Raw genomic sequence first — 17,969 nt, 5'->3', positions numbered from 1 at the left:
GCGCCAAAAAATAAAAGTGATTCACTTAGGAGCTACGCTTTAAGACTGGCTCGATGCCTTTCAGCTACGACATACAATCATCTTTGTACACAAAAAATTTGAGATTTTTTTTTTTTTTTTTTGACTTCACTTGACACCGGAGCATGACTATAGTTTATATCACCGTTGCTCGTGGCCGAGACGAGAACGCCGGCCGCGATATTAATATCTTGACTTGTACACTTGTAGCATTCAGGTACGGAAACCCTAATACACATTTTTCTCTCATTACTGATTCGTATATATCACCGTTAAGAAGCCTTTGTCGTATTTATCACTGTGTACCGCCGGCTGGCGTTCTCGTCGCCGCCCCGAACGACACGTGGGTGGATGAGGGGCCGCCTCGACGACGCCCTCAACAACAGGAATTCTCTCCTTAGCACACGGTAAGCTTGACGACGAGGAGGAAGGGGGGGAAGGAGGGTCTGTTAAAAGGCGATATTGGGAGCTGTCGATGACGAGGAGGGGGAACTTGGGAGAGAGAAAGAAGGGAGAAAAACAGCTGTATATGATGAGGAGGGGGGAGTTGGGAGAGAGAAAGAAGGGGGACAAACAGCTGTAGATGACAAGGAGAGGGGAGTTGGGAGAGAAAGAAGGGGGACAAACAGCTGTAGATGACGAGGGGGGAGTTGGGAGAGAGAAAGAAGGGGGACAAACAGCTGTTTATGATGAGGAGGGGGGAGTTGGGAGAGAGAAAAAAGGGGGACAAACAGCTGTATATGACGAGGAGAGTTTGGAGGGATAACGAAGGGAGACAAACAGCTGTAGATGACGAGGAGGGGGGAGTTAGGAGGGATAACGAAGGGAGACAAACAGCTGTCGATGATGAGGAGGGGGGAGTTGGGAGAGAGAAAGAAGGGGGACAAACAGCTGTAGATGAGGAGGAGGGGGAAGTTGGGAGGGATAACCAAGGGAGACAAACAGCTGTAGATGACGAGGAGGGGAGAGTTGGGAGGGATAATGAAGGAAGAAAAACAGCTGTAGATGACGAGGAGGGGGAACTTGGGAGGGATAACGAAGAGAGACAAACAGCTGTAGATGACGAGGAGGGGGGAGTTTGGAGGGATAACGAATGGGAACAAACGGTCCCACCCTTCTATTGGGACCAGTAGAGGATAGGAGAAGGAGGAGCAGCCTGGGAGAGGATATACAAAGGGAGACAGATCGTCCTTCCCTTCGCACGAGGGGGAGGGGCAACGAGACCCTCCCGCCCCCCTTTTAGACCTTCGTCTCCCCTTCCTTAAGAACCGACGAAGGAGGCAACGCGTTAAAGAGACATTATCATTACAACAAGGACCAGAAAATGACTTATCACCTAGTATAGAGCTCTTATGATTAACCTTATCTACTTTGTTCAGAGAAAGAGAGAAAGAAAGAGAGTAAGAGAGAAAGAGAGGAAGAGAGAAAAAACTTTACAACAATGATATGGATCTTTCATTAAGCATATTTGTTTGGGCGTTAGTGGTACGCTGTTCTTGTTGCTGCAAATTACTTATTTTTTTTTTAAGTTTTTTTTTTTTATTTGTTGGCACAAAATGAGCAAAAGATACATTATTTTTATTTTTGTATTCTAATGACTTAACCTCTAAAGTGATAAATATATATATATTTATTTTCACATACTAGTAAACTGCTAAGCAATCAATCACAATAATCATATTGAGAAGAAGAAGAGCAGGCAATAACGTATAAGTAATATTATTAGCCTTAACAACGTATTTTTATCTCTTGGCCCGTAGTCGCAACTCCGCCGTCCCTCCCCCTCCTACTTCCTGGCCGGTTCCGCAGTCCCCCCCTCGAAGGGGAAGCACAGCGTGTTTCGCCGAGGAGGGGAGGGGGAGGAGGCGACGGAGAGCTAATTATTTAAGAGAGGCATTCGAGCACCATTTTATTAAGCTTTCAACCAATGTCCTGGTTTTTTATACAAGGATGTACATAGTATTGCCGGGCCAAAAAAGCTTTTTCCCCGGGAGTCCACCGCATCTCCTCCTCGTCCTCCGCGGCAGAGCGCGCCGCCGACGACGTCCGATTCATCGGAGAAAACACAAGGCACTGTAGAGTTGCACTTGCACTGATAATAAAAAAAAACACCATTCCGGGAAAATCTCGTTTTCTCTCTGCCGGCGTGATTAATCTGAGCTTTCATTGTCTTTATTTCTTCTGTTTTTTTTCTTCTAGAAGGTTTTGACCACGGTTAGGGGAAAGAATATCACACAATATAACAATGATTAATTGTCTCACAACCATGAAATTACTTTGTCCATTTCGTGACTGAACAGATACCCCAAATACTGTCGGCCTACGTGGCAACCAAGTTTTTTTTATCTTTATCCTCAATCTTTTTTTTTTTTTTTTTGGATTCTGCCGCTGAAGAAAACGCCGCAGGGTTTTTTTCCGAAGCGTATTTGTGTATACGTACAAACGACATATAAACAAACACGCTTGTTTTTTTAGTTTTTTTTTTACGAGGATGCCAAGCAGAAGAGGCCTAGACCGAACAGCTTCTCCTGCCAGAGGTGTAGCAGGGAGTCGAACGAGGACTCTCCACGCCGCGAAAGGTGCGGACAGCCACCGGGGGGGGTGGAGGTTTGTGGGGGGGGGGGGGCGGCCGGTTTTGAACCCGTCCCTGCAAGCCTTATACCGTTTTAATCTTAGCATACTGACGTGTGTACATAGATTTGTGTGTGTGTATATTCTCTATACACTTGAACAGAATCCCACTGTCTTGTAAAAAATGGAAGATTCGTAAATGATATTGAAATATAATGGAATGCCACGACAAAAGATTAAAGAATATATATAGAGAGAGAGAGAGAGAGAGAGAGAGAGAGAGAGAGAGAGAGAGAGAGAGAGAGAGAGAGAGAGAGAGAGAGAGAGAGAGAGAGAGAGACGCGCCCTCTCTCCCGTCGCCCCCAATTCATGGCAGGAATTTCTCGTCGAAACAGATCAAAAATACGAAACACCGAACACGCAGGGCAACAACAAGAACAGACGCGAATTGTAACGCCACCTTGACGGCAACACAGACGCCACCTTCCGTACACCAAAAAAAAAATATATGTAGATTACAATGACTTAGTTTCTATTCAATTGCAGCTAATACAAGAGGATGACCATTTTGCATAATTCTATTGTGAGTACATTCTTGTACACCATTGAGAGACAGAGTGAAGAGAGATAGAGTGAGAAAGAGAGAGAAAACCACTTTCCCTAGACGAAGAGCGGCCGCGCAAGTTACGTAGGACGGTAGATCAAGACGCTGCTACACCTCTCGAGGTGGGGAATTGTTGTAGCAGCAAAAAAAAAAAAAATAAAATAAAATTAAAAAAAAATTGAAAAAAAAATAAAAATTCTTAGTCTGGCCCCCATAATGAAACCTCGGGGGGCCGAGCCTCCATACCTCCTCCCCCTCGTATATTCATTTCCTTTTTCTCCGTCTTTGGCCGAGGGTTTGAAGAAATAAGGCATTTAAACGTGAACTTCTGCGCGAGAGAGAGAAAGAGAGAGAGAAAGATCGAGATAAGAGTAGGCAGTGTCCTTAATCCTAATAGAACGTGATATACACTCTAACCCTAATGCACAATACGATACAAGATAAAACGCGTCTGAGCGTCGAACTATAGTTTACAAATTACGAAGCCATATTTTTTTTTCCTTTCTATTCACCCTTAAGCACAAAGAAAGACATCCATGCGATTACAAATCGCCGCCGACAAACGAAGACTGGCAACGGCGTCGACGGCATTCCCTCGGACGAGGGGGGAAGGAGTGGCGAGGGGGGAGGGGTCCGCTGCCATCGCTGATCACATACGATTGTCCACAAGACAGTATATCCTTGAGTGAGATTGAATAATATATAATTAGTGCGATCACTATTCCTTAAGAGCGTTCTAAAACACATTATTATTGTTATTATTATTATTATTTATGATCTTAGTATTTTGATAAGGTAGTATTGCACAAATCGACAATATCGAGACAGAGAAACAGAGGCGTTGTTCCCCACTACCGGCCATCACAATATACAAATGCTGCCGGGGCTCCAAGGAGCCCCGGACGAACTGGGACTTGGAGGGGCGGAGCGTCGGCTCCCGCTCCGCTAATGCTACGGAGGAGTTTCCGACGAGGCGGAGCGTAGTCGACGTGTCGCTCCGCAACACGCACTCGCCGCTAAGGCAGACCAGACGCCCCGGGCGGGGCCTGGCTAGACGTGTCGAGAGCTCCAGGGGGGCGTCTCTGCCGACTGGCGGAGGACGCCGGAGCGTGTTGCCCGCGAGACACCTTACGGAGGAGGGGGAGGAGGAGGCACAAACGAGACAGAAGACGGGGTGGGAGATCCCAGAGAGAGACAGGGAGTCGCTCGTCCTACAGAATAGGGGACCCTTTGGAAAAGTCCCAACTGGGGTTGGGGGTGTTCAAAAACCAGGAGGTAAAAGAGAGAGAGAGAGAGAGAGAGAGAGCGAGCAGGGCGAGGATGAGTGAAGCAGCACAGCTAATCCCCTTATACTCGAATATGCATACAAATTTTATACTGTTATCTTCAAAAAACTTCCTGAAAATTGGTGCATCATAATACAAAAGAAATGTGTATAAACATTATTGGGTGTATAAATATATATATATATATACTGTATGTCTTAAAAACTATTGTTAATATCATAAATTTCATCTCTCTTTTGGTGTGCTTGGAAGAACAAACATTTAGAGGACGAGGCATTGGCTCGCCCTAAGCGCCCGCTGATATAGATGGGGTGGGTCATGCTGCGAGAGAGAGAGAGAGAGAGAGAGAAAGAGAGAGAGGAGGGGGGGGGCGCCAGAATGCGAAAGCCTCCCTCGCCGTCTCCGCCACCATCTGTGTATTCTGATTGGACGAACGTAAACGACAAATGTGGACCTGCCGATTGTTGAAGGAAGAGCCTCCGCCGTAAGGTGAATAAAACGTCCAGAACGGGTGGCCGGGACTCCTCGGAAATAAGCCAGGAGAGGAAGTCTCGTCTCCTGATTCCACGGTCTTTCCCTTAATCCCTACATAAGCCAGACAAGCCGGCTGTGCATCAGTCTCCTTCCGAACTCTAGGGAAAAATACTTCTAAAGTTGAGCATCAATACTTAATGGTAATAATCTTATTGAAACACATTCGAGAAACTTTCTTCCTTGCGGGAAGGAAACAGAAAACAGAAAACAAAAAGGAAAAAACCCTCTCCAGACAACGAGCCAGTGACGGAAGATATTTGGTCTCTCTCTCTCTCTCTCTCAACATGGAAGAAGAAACAAAATCTTCAAAGGGCAAAGCTTCAAGACCTACAAACTACAGTTTAAATTTGGATAGCACCGTTGGGTTGCGTATCACAAGAAAATGTACCCAGACAGTTCCTCGGTCCCTTGAGAGAAAGAGGGCGGAGGGAGCGACTTCGTCTCCTCTGGGCTTCTTCCGTTGCGGTGATTGGGAGATCCCGGATGGTTCGGGCAGAGGAGCGAGAGGGAGAACGAGAACTCCGGGCGAAGATTGGAATCCACAAAAACACCCTAAAATTGATAAGCTGTCTTCACGCTAAGTAAAATAGCCAGATAGATTTACGAACGTCGTCCCCCGAACCCCGTACGTGTCCGTACACGTTCACACATTACTTAAAACATTTCCTAAACATATTTTCTGAGAGAATTATCCAATTTTATATATTTTCCCTCCACCTAACCGCTTCTTTCTATTCCAGTCCTACCCCTCTCTCTCTCTCTCTCTCTCTGATAGGAGCCCCACCACACTTCCAGCTTTTTCATTCATCTTTGGTAAAGAGAGAAGGATGGAGACACAGACACACGCACAGAACGTAATCGTGAGACGACTTGCTTCTCTTCCCCCTCCTCCTCAAAGACAGTCGCACACTTCACCGCTTCTTCCCGATTCCTCTCTGTCTTGCATAGGATTGTTGAGTGGATGCGATGGCCCAAACCAAAGCGGAATAATAACCGACGCACAACAGAGTTAGCACGTGCAGATTGAGAACGAGCGGCCGGCCAAACGGAAGCCGAACAAGTCGGACGAACGCCCGAAGGGGCCGGGGGAATAGCGGGCTAATCAAATGCCTGAGACGTCGGAGGAGGAGGAGAAGTCGAGGAGTAGAAGTCGAGAAGAGAAACAGACACTTAAAAAACACATAAGTCACTCTTAGTCTACTTTTGGTTTTATTTTTTTTTTTTTTGTATTTTTATATTTTATGACTTTTTTTGACATTAAAAAAAAAATGACCCCAAAACAACAGATCCATAGACTGTGTTAGCCGTCCATCACTGAATAAAATAAACAAGTAAATTGGGAGTATGTTTTGTTTACATTCTACATGATAAAGTCAAAAACCCTTTTACACTAATTATAATAATACATTACTAACTGATATGGCTTGCAAGATATATATATATATAACTATACATATATAACACATATATATATATTATATATATATAACTTAACTTTCTATCACTAGACATTTATATTTAAGTCACAGGAGATCAGGAGGTTACCAACCCTAAGAGGACGGTGACGAGGGTCCGAAGTCGCTAGGAAGGTCGTAAAAAAAAAAAAAAAAAAAATATCAAAAAAAAAAGAAAAAAAAAAAATGGGAGGTAGCGTACGATGCGGAGAAACTATTAGTGACATTCAACAGTCGTTAGGGAGGTCTAGTGAGGGGCGCGGACAACGGCGCACCCCCAAGGAAATCTAGACCTTTGAGGTCCACTTCTGTTGTATCACCCTCGTACCGCGTACGGCCGGACTGCCCGAGCCCTTCGCGACTGCCGTCGCCGTCCGGAAGCTGGTTGGAATAATGATAATAATAATAACAATAACAATGTAAAATTAACACTAAGCTTAATGCACCGTCGTCTAATGCACGTATTTCTTCCCTTTAAAACCTTTGAAACGTAAAAATAATAATAAATCACCCATGGCACAGGTATAACTTTAACTTTGCGTCAAATACTGAAGCTGAAACACAATACTTAACAGTAAATACATGAGATAAATCTATTCATATTTGTGCCTTTCTGAGAAAAATTCTTCAAAGAAACTTTTACAAACACAAAATGTGATCATTCGCTAAACCTATTGTAAACAAAACCAAGAATCTTAACCACAGCACAAAAGGAAGAAGTAAAAGTCAAAGTCGCCAATACTTTTATCCCGAGCCTTCGGTTCGCTGCCTCGTATTCCCGACCTCCACGCGGCCGCCCGGGAGTTTGTGCCGATCAAAGATTTACTGACCATTTCAAAAGGATTCCAAAACGCCGGGAGAGAGTCCGCGGTCTGGCGTTGCAACCGGGGGTTGAGGGTGTACGGCTTGATTCGGACTCCAGCAAGGGGGGTGGGGGGGGAGAGGACATGGGAAAGGGGTGATGGCTAGAGGGCGCTCTCTCTCCCTCGTCGACGATTCTCTACGCACCGAGATGACCCGGACTGACTTGAGACTTGATTCGGACTCCAGCAAGGGGGGTGGGGGGTGGGGGGAGAGGACGGGGAAAGGGGCATTGGCTAGAGGGGGCTCTCTCTCCCTTGTCGACGATTCTCTACGCACCGAGATGACCCGGACTGACTTCGACTGGCTTGGCTGTTCTCTACACACCGAGATGACCCGGACTGACTTCGACTGGCTGGCTGGCTGGCTCCTCCGACGAAGGACGGCTTGCGGACGCGCGAAGAATAAAAAATGCTTTGGACCACTGATGAACCGATGACCATTAGAAAAGGGATGACTATACCAGCTATCACAAGATTATATAAGATATCACAACTTTAAGATTACCATGTCCACCTCACCGCCGCGTCCGACGGAGGCCAGCGTTACGTGTGGGGAAGAGGAGGAGAACTTGTCCGTGAGTTTGTGTGTGTCTGTGGGGCAGTTTTGGGAGGTGCTCACGAGCGTGGCGTCGATCTCGGTGCGTAAGGAACGTGGAAGCTCGTCCTATATGGCCCGAGGCTGTATCTGAACCCACCCCAGATGGCCGACAATGACAACAAAAATAAAAAGGTCATATCTTTATCTATTACAGCGACAGAGCTGTACCCACCACTCTTTGTGATTGACTTAAACCTATAAAGAATAAAACTGACTACAAAAAAAAACCCAAAGAGATACAGCACACATGTCATGGCAACGTGTCGAAAACCTTCATTCGACAGCAGCAACACAACGGCAGCCTTACCGGCAATGGCATGCTGCAGTTTTTATTTTTTTTTTATTTTTTTTTTTTTTTGAGCCACCACTAGCAAACCTGAGGTATACACTGAAAGATGCATTTTTTTCCTAAGAACAGAGAAACGAAGAAGAAGACATCGACGGCCGGGAGAGCACGAAGTGAAAGACCTCCCCGGCTGGCCGCACCTCCTCCCAACGCTATAGGCCTCTCCCTCCTTTAAAGCCTTGGATAAGAGCATCACAGCAGTCAATGAATTGTGGCCTGGGGGAAGGAGGGTTGGAAGAGGGAGGGAGGAGAGGGAGGGAGGAGAGAGAGAGAGGGGAAAAGTGGGTGGCCTCCCGCCTGAAAAAAAAAAACCTCCGCCGATCGCCAAAATGTCAGGAATATTTTGCACAACCTATTGACGAAAGACTTGCGGCGACCGGGCCGGAGTCTCCCCCCTCGGGTGGAAGCGGGAAGGAGCGAGAGGCGGAGGAGGAGGAAATTAGAACGACCAAGAGAGAGAGAGAGAGAGAGAGAAGAGAGAGAGAGAGAGAGAGAGAGAGAGAGAGAGAGAGAGAGAGAGAGAGAGAGAGACCCTCGAATGATATATGAGGGACATCCACTGTGTTATCAGGCACAAAAAACAACGAACACAAGAGGAGGGGGAGCAAGAAAGGCGGGAAGACGATACTGACGCTGTGTGTTCTTCCACCCCCTCCTCCTCCTCCTCCGCTGCTGCTTCGATCGCTCCCTCTGCGAAGGGGGAGGGGGGAGAGACATCTTCCCTCCTCCTCCCCTACCTCCCTGATTTATCTTACCTAAGCAGTTAAACAGAAATAGACAAGTTCTCTCCCCTTTTTCCCCGGCCATAATTGTACAAATGAGCAGATCTTCTGATGAGGCGGCCGGAGAAATATGAGAGAGAGAGAGATAGAACGAGAGACAGACACAGAGACAGAGAAAGAGTAACATCCTACTTATAAATAATTATATCAAGACCCTCCCAATTCCATCTGCTATTTTTTGTGATAAGATTACCCTCTCTTAAAAGTACGACATTTATCAACTATAATAATAAGCACATATAGTTTAGTCTACATATATAATATAGATTTATATGTATATATATATATAAGTTATGTATATTCTATACTCAAAGTCAAAAAATCAAATTTCCTCGGACTAATATCACACAAAAGCAGTGTCCTCTTTTTTCATAGAAGCAAAAGATGCGTCCGACAATACATTAAACCTTAAACAGAGAGAGAGAAAGAGAGAGAGAGAATGAGAGCGAGTTAGAGAGTGACTATTTATCAAGTCATCTATCAACCTTCGTCTCGGTCTTCTCCGGATCCTTACGAACTAATAAAACTTACTTACAATAACTTTTGGTACATCAACACACGCACTGACACACATTTAATTGGATTTGAACGCGCCGGGGCTACCCGCTGCCACCGCCGGGGGCTTTCCGACTCCCCCGGGGCCCCAAAATAAAATCACACAGTGGGGGGTCAAGGGGGGGAGGGACAGGTTACGCCGCGGCGGCCGCAGCGGGAGCAAACAGCTGAAAGATGCTAGTGGCTGCGTTTGTGTTTGTATTGGGTAAAACTTGTCTAGAACCTACAAAATATTGATATAAACTAACATAACATAAAAAAAAATTTATCAGGTTTCCATCTTCATCAACAGACTTAGAGTTTATTGGCATTAAGAGAGTGGGAGCTTTTATAGGACCAGTAAATAGAGACAGGGAAGGAAGGACGTCCGGCGAGCGCAGGCAGGTCGCCCCGACGTCCATCCCCCGTTGTCCACTTGCACCTTTTGTTATTGGTTTTTTTTTTTTTTTTTTTGTCCATTTTAACGTTTTTATAATTTTTTTTTTGTGGAGTATTTTTTTTTCTAAAGCTTTTCTCTAAAATTATGGTCTCAACTTCTTTTTTTATGATGTCATACAGTCATGTATTTCTATTCACAGCACATTTTAAAGTTTGTTTAATTTTTCCCTATCTTAAAAAGTCTTTCACACACCAGAGGGGGAGGTGGGTTCCTCCCCCCACAAATCAAAGCCTCAATTGAACCTTGATATATATATATATATATAACAACGAACCACCTTAGGAATTTGAAAGCCACTGACACTTCACACACAAAAAAAGACTCAGAGAGAAAAGAGACTATAGTAATGTGCTTGGAGCTAATAATAATATTAAAAAGTATCCCTTTTTTTTCTTCTTTCTACCATATTTAAGGCCATTATACAAATTTCTAGATATACACACACGGGGGTTGGCTTAAGCCGTCCGGGCGGTGGGACGGCGTCAACCTTGGCGATGCTGTACCACACTCCTTCTTCTTCGGTGAGCTTCATTATTAATTTCTTTGTTTTGGTCAGTATTCATCTTACCCTGTTGGAGGAGGCGGCGGCTCTCTCACACGCAAGCAGACGACACAGGCACGCCCCGATTTTCACAGACGCAGCGACCTCTCCTCCGTGAAATGCAAGTAGTAAGGGGGGGGGTGGAGGGGTGGGTTGAGCAGCGATGGTGCTGGTTGACTGGGGGGTGAGACTGTAAGGAGAGAAAGAGAGGAGAGAGAGAGAGAGAGAGAGAGAGCACCTTGTTTTTCTATCAAATGTTATTTTTGTTTTTGCTTCCCACGTGTCACTAGCCTTCACCGAGGCCGCACAACCGCGCCCTTTCTCCACCTGAACACAGAAGACATCAACTATTATAGTGTCCGAGGGACTCGTTTCGTTATTTGTCAATTTGCCCGACGACACCGAGGTGGGGGCGGAGGACGCTATACGGCCAGAGGAGGAGGAGGGAGAAGAGATGGCTGGAAGAATTGAAAGACCCTCTCTCTATCGCTCGCTCTCTCTCTCACCTCCCGTGTCTTACCGTAGCAGCGAGCGGCTCGCGTCTCCTCTTCCTCCCCCTCTCCGTCCAACCCGGCTCGTCCTCCTTCGTCTGGACAGACGACAACGACAACAACAACAACAAACGCTCAAGCCGTCACTCTTTACATGGACTCTGAGGTCAGCAGACCGTCAGGCAGGTACGGTTTCAGAGAGGACGGCGTGGCGCGATGCTGCTCGCCCCCGTCGCCGAGACCGGCGCCGCCCCAGAGGGAGGTGCCGCTTCCCGGTCCGCTGCTCCACAGGTTGGAGCTGTTTCCGTTGCTCCCCCACGAGTCGACCTTCGATCCGACGGACGACTGTGAGGTGGGGGTGGACCCACGGCCCGATCCGCCTCCCCATCCGCCGCCGCCGCCTCCTCCTGGGGCGGGGGTGGGGGGTGCGCCCACCTGGCCTTGGTGGGACGGTTGACCCATCACTTGTTTGACCTCGGTGTCGTTGGCAAACTCGGCCAGGATGGTCGTGTTGCTCAGAAGGCAGTTGTTCAAGTTTCCTTGAGCCTGGAAAAAGAAGACGGATTAGTATATGAGAGAGAGAGAGAGAGAGAGAGAGAGAGAGAGAGAGAGAGAGAGAGAGAGAGAGAGAGAGGTGAGAGGTGTGAGTGAGAGAGAGGTGAGAGGTGTGAGTGAGAGAGAGGAGTAAGTGAGAGGTGTGAGGTGTGAGATGTGAGAGAGGTGTGAGTGAGAGAGAGGAGTAAGTGAGAGGTGTGAGGTGTGAGTGAGTGAGGTGTGAGTGAGTGAGAGGAGTGAGTGAGTGAGTGAGAGGAGTGAGGTGTGAGTGAGTGAGAGGAGTGAGGTGTGAGTGAGTGAGAGGAGAGAGTGAGTGAGTGAGAGGTGTGAGTGAGTGAGTGAGTGAGAGGTGTGAGTGAGGTGTGAGTGAGTGAGTGAGAGGTGTGAGTGAGTGAGTGAGTGAGAGGTGTGAGTGAGTGAGTGAGTGAGTGAGTGAGAGGTGTGAGTGAGTGAGCGAGAGGTGTGAGTGAGTGAGTGAGAGGTGTGAGTGAGTGAGCGAGAGGTGTGAGTGAGTGAGTGAGTGGTGTGAGTGGTGTGAGTGGAGTGAGAGGAGTGAGTGAGTGGAGTGAGAGGAGTGAGTGAGCGGAGTGAGAGGAGTGAGTGAGTGGAGTGAGAGGAGTGAGTGAGTGAGTGGAGTGAGAGGAGTGAGTGGAGTGAGAGGAGTTAGTGAGTGAGAGGAGTGAGTGAGAGGTGTGAGGTGTGAGAGGTGTGAGTGAGTGAGTGTGAGGTGTGGGAGTGAGTGAGTGTGAGGTGTGAGTGAGAGGTGTGAGTGAGTGAGTGAGTGTGAGGTGAGAGGTGTGAGTGTGAGGTGAGAGGTGTGAGTGAGTGAGTGTGAGAGTGTGAGTGTTTTTGAGAGAGAGAGAGAGAGAGAGAGAGAGAGAGAGAGAGAGAGAGAGAGAGAGAGAGAGAGAGAGAGAGAGAGAGAGAGCCTCATAAAAGCAAAACCTGAATATTCCATTTCAAAATATCTCGAACATCGAAGCTCTCAATCCTCAAAAAGAGATGGCCCTTCCACTCACCTTTGCAGCCTCTTCGCGAGAGCCGTAGTTGACGAGGGCAAAACCGTGGTTCAGAGAGAGGTAGAAGTTGACCAGTGGACCGTGCTGCATGCAGAGGGTCTTCAGGGTGGAACCGTCGATCTGCGGAGGTACGAACGTATTAAATCTCGGAGACGGGTAGGTGACAATTCCGAGCCTCTAAACTTTCAATATCTCGACAAATTATTGGGCGACTAATATTAAATACTTTCCTAGCAATTTATATTACACCTTACTCTTCATAGCTAATATATGTGTGTGTACAGGTCATAGAAAATATATCTGTGTATGTACAGGTCATAGAAAATATATCTGTGTATGTACAGGTCATAGAAAATATATCTGTATGTACAGGTCATAGAAAATATATCTGTGTATGTACAGGTCACAGAAAATATATGTGTATGTACAGGTCATAGAAAATATATCTATGTATGTATGTACAGATCATAAACAATGTGTGTACTAATCGTAGCCAATATATGTGCGTCTCTTACTCGAGGTGTACCGATTATAGCCAAAATATGTGTATCGGTCACAGCCAATGTGTGGAACAATCATAACCAATATTATCTGTATCTTATCTAAGTTGTATAGGATAATTCCTACCAATCATAGCTCCCATATGTGTTTGTGCGTGTGTGTGTAACAGATACATACATACATACATATACCAAGGCACTTCCCCCAATTTTAGGGGGTAGCCGACATCAACAAATGAAACAAAAACTAAAAAGGGGACCTCTACTCTCTACGTTCCTCCAAAACAAAAAAGGGGACCTCTACTCTCTACGTTCCTCCAAAACAAAAAAGGGGACCTCTACTCTCTACGTTCCTCCAAAACAAAAAAGGGGACCTCTACTCTCTACGTTCCTCCAAAACAAAAAAGGGGACCTCTACTCTCTACGTTCCTCCAAAACAAAAAAGGGGACCTCTACTCTCTACGTTCCTCCAAAACAAAAAAGGGGACCTCTACTCTCTACGTTCCTCCAAAACAAAAAAGGGGACCTCTACTCTCTACGTTCCTCCAAAACAAAAAAGGGGACCTCTACTCTCTACGTTCCTCCAAAACAAAAAAAGGGGACCTCTACTCTCTACATTCCTCCAGCCTAACAAGAACGTAGAGAGTAGAGGTCCCCTTTTTGTTGTTTCATTTGTTGATGTCGGCTACCCCCCAAAATTGGGGGAAGTGCCTTGGTATATGTATGTATCTGTTACACACACACACACACACAAATAACAGATATAGCCTATAAATGTCTCTCTCTCTCTCTCTCTCTCACCTGAGGTGTAAGGTTCTTCAGGATAAGCCACGTGGAAGGGAGCTGAGAATTGGCCGACCAGGAGCCAGAAGAAGCCACGCCAGTGGCGTTGTGTAAGGCACTGTTCTGGGGATTCCTCTGCTGCTGTTCCCCGGTCCAGGATGTGGACCGTCCCAGCCAGGAACCCCCACCTCCGCTCACTCCTCCGGCGCTGCTGCCGCTCTTGTTAGGCACGCCGATGGTCATGCCCGGGGGAGGCCCCCGCAGCTTGTTGCCCGAGGTGCCCCCCCAGAGCTCGGAGGGGGAGGATCCGTCCTGGACTCCGCCTTCGCTCCAGCTGGAGCTGCTCTTTCCGTTGCTGGAGCCGAGTTTTCCGCTGTCCCTGCGGAGGAGGAGGATGAGGAGTCGGGGACGGAGATTTGTCGGTGTTCGGTTAGAGGCGAGAAAAGGGCCCTCGACTCGTCCTAGAGTCTTTTGGCCTTGGAAATTATACTTAAAGTTATAATCATAGTTAATCGTGAGATATAATATCAGACTTTTAAAGCCAAACCCCAAAAATAAATCATCTGAAATGGATATTAGAAAAGTGGCCCTCGGCAGTATACCCTCTTACTTATTTAACAAACGTGTTTTAGACACGGAAAAATATACCGAAGACTGGACAGTACTTACCCTGAGAGAGGCGAGTTGGCATTCTGGTGGCCGGGCCCCGGGTTGAAGCTCCACGTGTTGGAGGAGAGGGACAGGGAGGTGAGAGGCCCTCCCATATCCGTGGCGGTGTTTGTGGTGGACGTTTTTGAGATCGAGGTCAGTAATTCAGAATCTTTGATGCCCAGGGAGAGGGGAGAACGCGTCACCGAGCCTGGGGTGATGTTCGGGTCGTCTTCGATGTTTTTCATCTGGAAGGAGCATGGGGGAAAGGGGGCATCAGTGGAAGGAATTGGAGACTGAACTGGAGTCGGGCAAGACCTACAGGCTACTAGGGGGGACTGGTAAGACCTACAGGCAACTGGGGGACCCTGGTAAGACCTACGGGTTACTGCGGGACTCTGGGAAGACCTACGGGCTACTGGGGGACCCTGGTGAGACCTAGGGGCTACTGGGGTACCCTGGTAAGACCTACGGGATACTGGGGGACCCTGGTAAGACCTACGGGATACTGGGGGACCCTGGCGAGACCTAAGGGCTACTGGGGTACCCTGGTAAGACCTAAGGGCTACTGGGGGAATCTGGTGAGACCTAGGGGCTACTGGGGGACCCTGGTGAGACCTAGGGGCTACTGGGGGAATCTGGTGAGACCTAGGGGCTACTGCGGGACTCTGGGGAGACCTAGGGGCTACTGCGGGACCCTGGTAAGACCTACGGGATACTGGGGGACCCTGGCGAGACCTACGGGATACTGGGGGACCCTGGCGAGACCTACAGGCTACTGGAGGACCCTGGCTTGACCTACGGGCTACTGGGGGACCCTGGTGAGACCTACGGGCTACTGGGGGACCCTGGCGAGATCTACGGGCAACTGAGGGACCTGGTGAGACCTACGGACTACTGGGGACCCTGGCGAGATCTACGGGCAACTGGGGGACCCTGCCGAGACCTATGGGCTACTGGGGGACCCTGGTAAGACCTACAGGCTACTGGGGGACCCTGGCGAGACCTACAGGCTACTAGGGGACTTTAAACAGGTTGATAAAGTTAATATATACAATAAAAGGCTTCTGAAATTAAACTATTAAGAAACTAACTCAATTAGGGCTCACATAGGACAGTTTTTGACTTTTAATAAGGTGAAAGGTATGAATGGAATCCTGATAGGACAGTTTTGATAGTTTTAATAATAGTGGTATGAATGGAAGACTCATTGGATACATAAAATCATATGGGTTAATTATCTTACGGAGAGAAATAAAAAAGAGAAAGAATGAAAGAGAATGAAAAATAGAATGAAAGAAAGAGAAAAAGAACTAAAGAAAATGAAAGAGAAAAAGAATTAAAGAAAATGAAAAAAGAATTAAAGAAAATGAAAAAAAAAATTTAAAGAAAATGAAAGAGAAAGGAGTAAAAAAGAGAATGAAAGTAAATGAAAAAAATGACAAAAATAAAGAGAAAGAATAAAAGAATGAAAGAAAGAGAAGAAGAATTAAAGAAAATGAAAAAAAAAATTAGAAAATGAAGGAGAAAGAAAGGTGAAAAAAAGAGATGAAAGTAAATGAAAAAAAAGAAAGAGAGAGAGAGAGAGAGAGAGAGAGAGAGAAACGCACAAGATATAAATTACAAAATAGTTCGGTAATTTTGTATACGTTTAAAGAACCTACGAGAGAGAGAGAGAGAGAGAGAGAGAGAGAATGAATCACATCACCCTCACCATCCAAGGTTTGCCAGGCTCAAAGGGTTTAATGTCCAGGCCGTAGGAAGCAGTCGTGCTGACCTGGGAGGCCGAACCCCACTGGGAGGAGTCCATGTTCTGCACCCCCTTCTCCACCCCCCACGGGGCTGTTGCTGACGTCGCCGCTGCTGCTCTCGGGCCAGCCCGTCTCGGACGTTCGGTTGAGGGACCAGGTGCTGACGGGGGAGAAAAGGCTGGGCGATATTCAGTGTGGCTTTTAAAGATAAACCTAAACATAAGGTTTGTCCTGTTCAAAAAATTCAGAATTATGAAATTAAAGAGAAATTTTGAAAAAATTTCCTATGCATCGTTATTCAAAATTTAACGTAATGTACGTTTACGGTTTAGTAGCAAGTTTAATTCATCAAATTTCATAAATCGTTTCTCCCTAAACCAGAAGATGACCGCCAACGTCGGCCACGTGAACTCACCTGCTAGACGTTCCCAACAGATTAGGGTTATGTTGGGGGATGGGTGAGTCTGCGGCATGGCGGCAGGCTTACGGGAGCGCCGGGAGCCCGGATGAAGTCGTGAGGCTCGTCGTTCTCCAGCGACGGCAACTTCCACTGGTGGAGTCTGCTGCCCTGTTGCTGCGGAGATCAATGCGAGATAATATCGGAGGGAATATAGTCTGTGTCAAAGGTTAAATCGAATGAAATATATATCATAAATTATATTATTGGAGGGAATAGAGTCACTGTGTTCAAAGGTTAGATTGAATGAAATATATATAAATAATAGAGGTTTTGAGTTATTTTTTCTATGTAGAAACCAGAGTCCCTTGATAGAAGCGTGACTTAAATGCAACGGTCCACTACACTTGCTACAACGAGGAAGACCACTTCGTTTAAAAGCTTCGTTTAAGACTTACAACTAAAGGATTTTGCTTTTTAATGGTGAATAAACCACAAACGAACCAAAACGACGTTCTATAAGCAAGAGATATTCCTGGTGGGAGTAAAAACAAATTGAAAAAGCTGAAAGAGGAATAAATACAATTTTTAAAAACTTAAAAGAGGACTTCAGACGACAAATCTACTCACGCCGACGTTGATGGGAGGAGCCGTCTGCGGAGGATTGGGGTTAGTGTCTTGTAGGGACATTATCTGGTTGAAACTGCCATACAGTTGTTCTGGAAGACTTGTTGGCTTGTTCAAAAACTCGTTTTGCTGCGTTCCAGGAGGTCCCACTGACATGGGGTTGAGCTGGTGGTGGTGATGCTGCTGCGGCTGCTGCTGTTGCTGCTGCTGCTGTTTCACGTACAGCGCTTGCTGCGCGGCAATCTGGTTCTGTAGAGAGAGAGAGAGAGAGAGAGAGAGAGGGAGAGAGAAGGGGTAGAAGATTAGTTAATTATCACAGTGGTCATTACTAGACAATGGTCCGATATATTACGACAGAAAGTTCTCTACTTAAAATTAGAGGTTCTAAGTTTTTTTTTTCTTTTTTTCAAATTGCAAGTTGCATTTTGTTAACCCTTTTACCCCCAGGCTATTTGGAACTTTCCAACCCCTAACCCCCAGGCTTTTTTTTTTTTTTAAGCACATTTTTCAGTATATTTTTTTTAAATAGCTTTAACAGCCTTAATTTTCGTCATAGAGAGGTCAGGTTGGTCTCATTCTCTTGGAAAATGCCTGAAGTTTCTCATAA

General features: G+C 46.5%; 1 protein-coding gene across 1 annotated transcript in view; it reads right to left on the bottom strand.

Moving 5' to 3' along the window:
- Positions 1 to 8,790: 8,790 nt before the first annotated feature.
- Positions 8,791 to 17,969, bottom strand: part of gw (trinucleotide repeat containing adaptor protein gawky) — a 39,010-nt gene continuing 29,831 nt past the window's right edge. Inside the window, 10 exon segments of the mRNA XM_068366147.1 lie at positions 8,791 to 11,628; positions 12,657 to 12,776; positions 13,958 to 14,318; positions 14,609 to 14,835; positions 16,302 to 16,421; positions 16,423 to 16,498; positions 16,754 to 16,776; positions 16,779 to 16,825; positions 16,828 to 16,912; positions 17,366 to 17,611. Of these exon segments, the coding sequence (XP_068222248.1) occupies positions 11,233 to 11,628; positions 12,657 to 12,776; positions 13,958 to 14,318; positions 14,609 to 14,835; positions 16,302 to 16,421; positions 16,423 to 16,498; positions 16,754 to 16,776; positions 16,779 to 16,825; positions 16,828 to 16,912; positions 17,366 to 17,611 (1,701 nt within the window). The 3' untranslated portion in view covers positions 8,791 to 11,232.

Source organism: Palaemon carinicauda, chromosome 43, assembly GCF_036898095.1.
Source record: "Palaemon carinicauda isolate YSFRI2023 chromosome 43, ASM3689809v2, whole genome shotgun sequence".
Lineage (NCBI taxonomy): Eukaryota > Metazoa > Arthropoda > Malacostraca > Decapoda > Palaemonidae > Palaemon > Palaemon carinicauda.
This window is presented reverse-complemented; position numbering and strand designations above follow the sequence as displayed.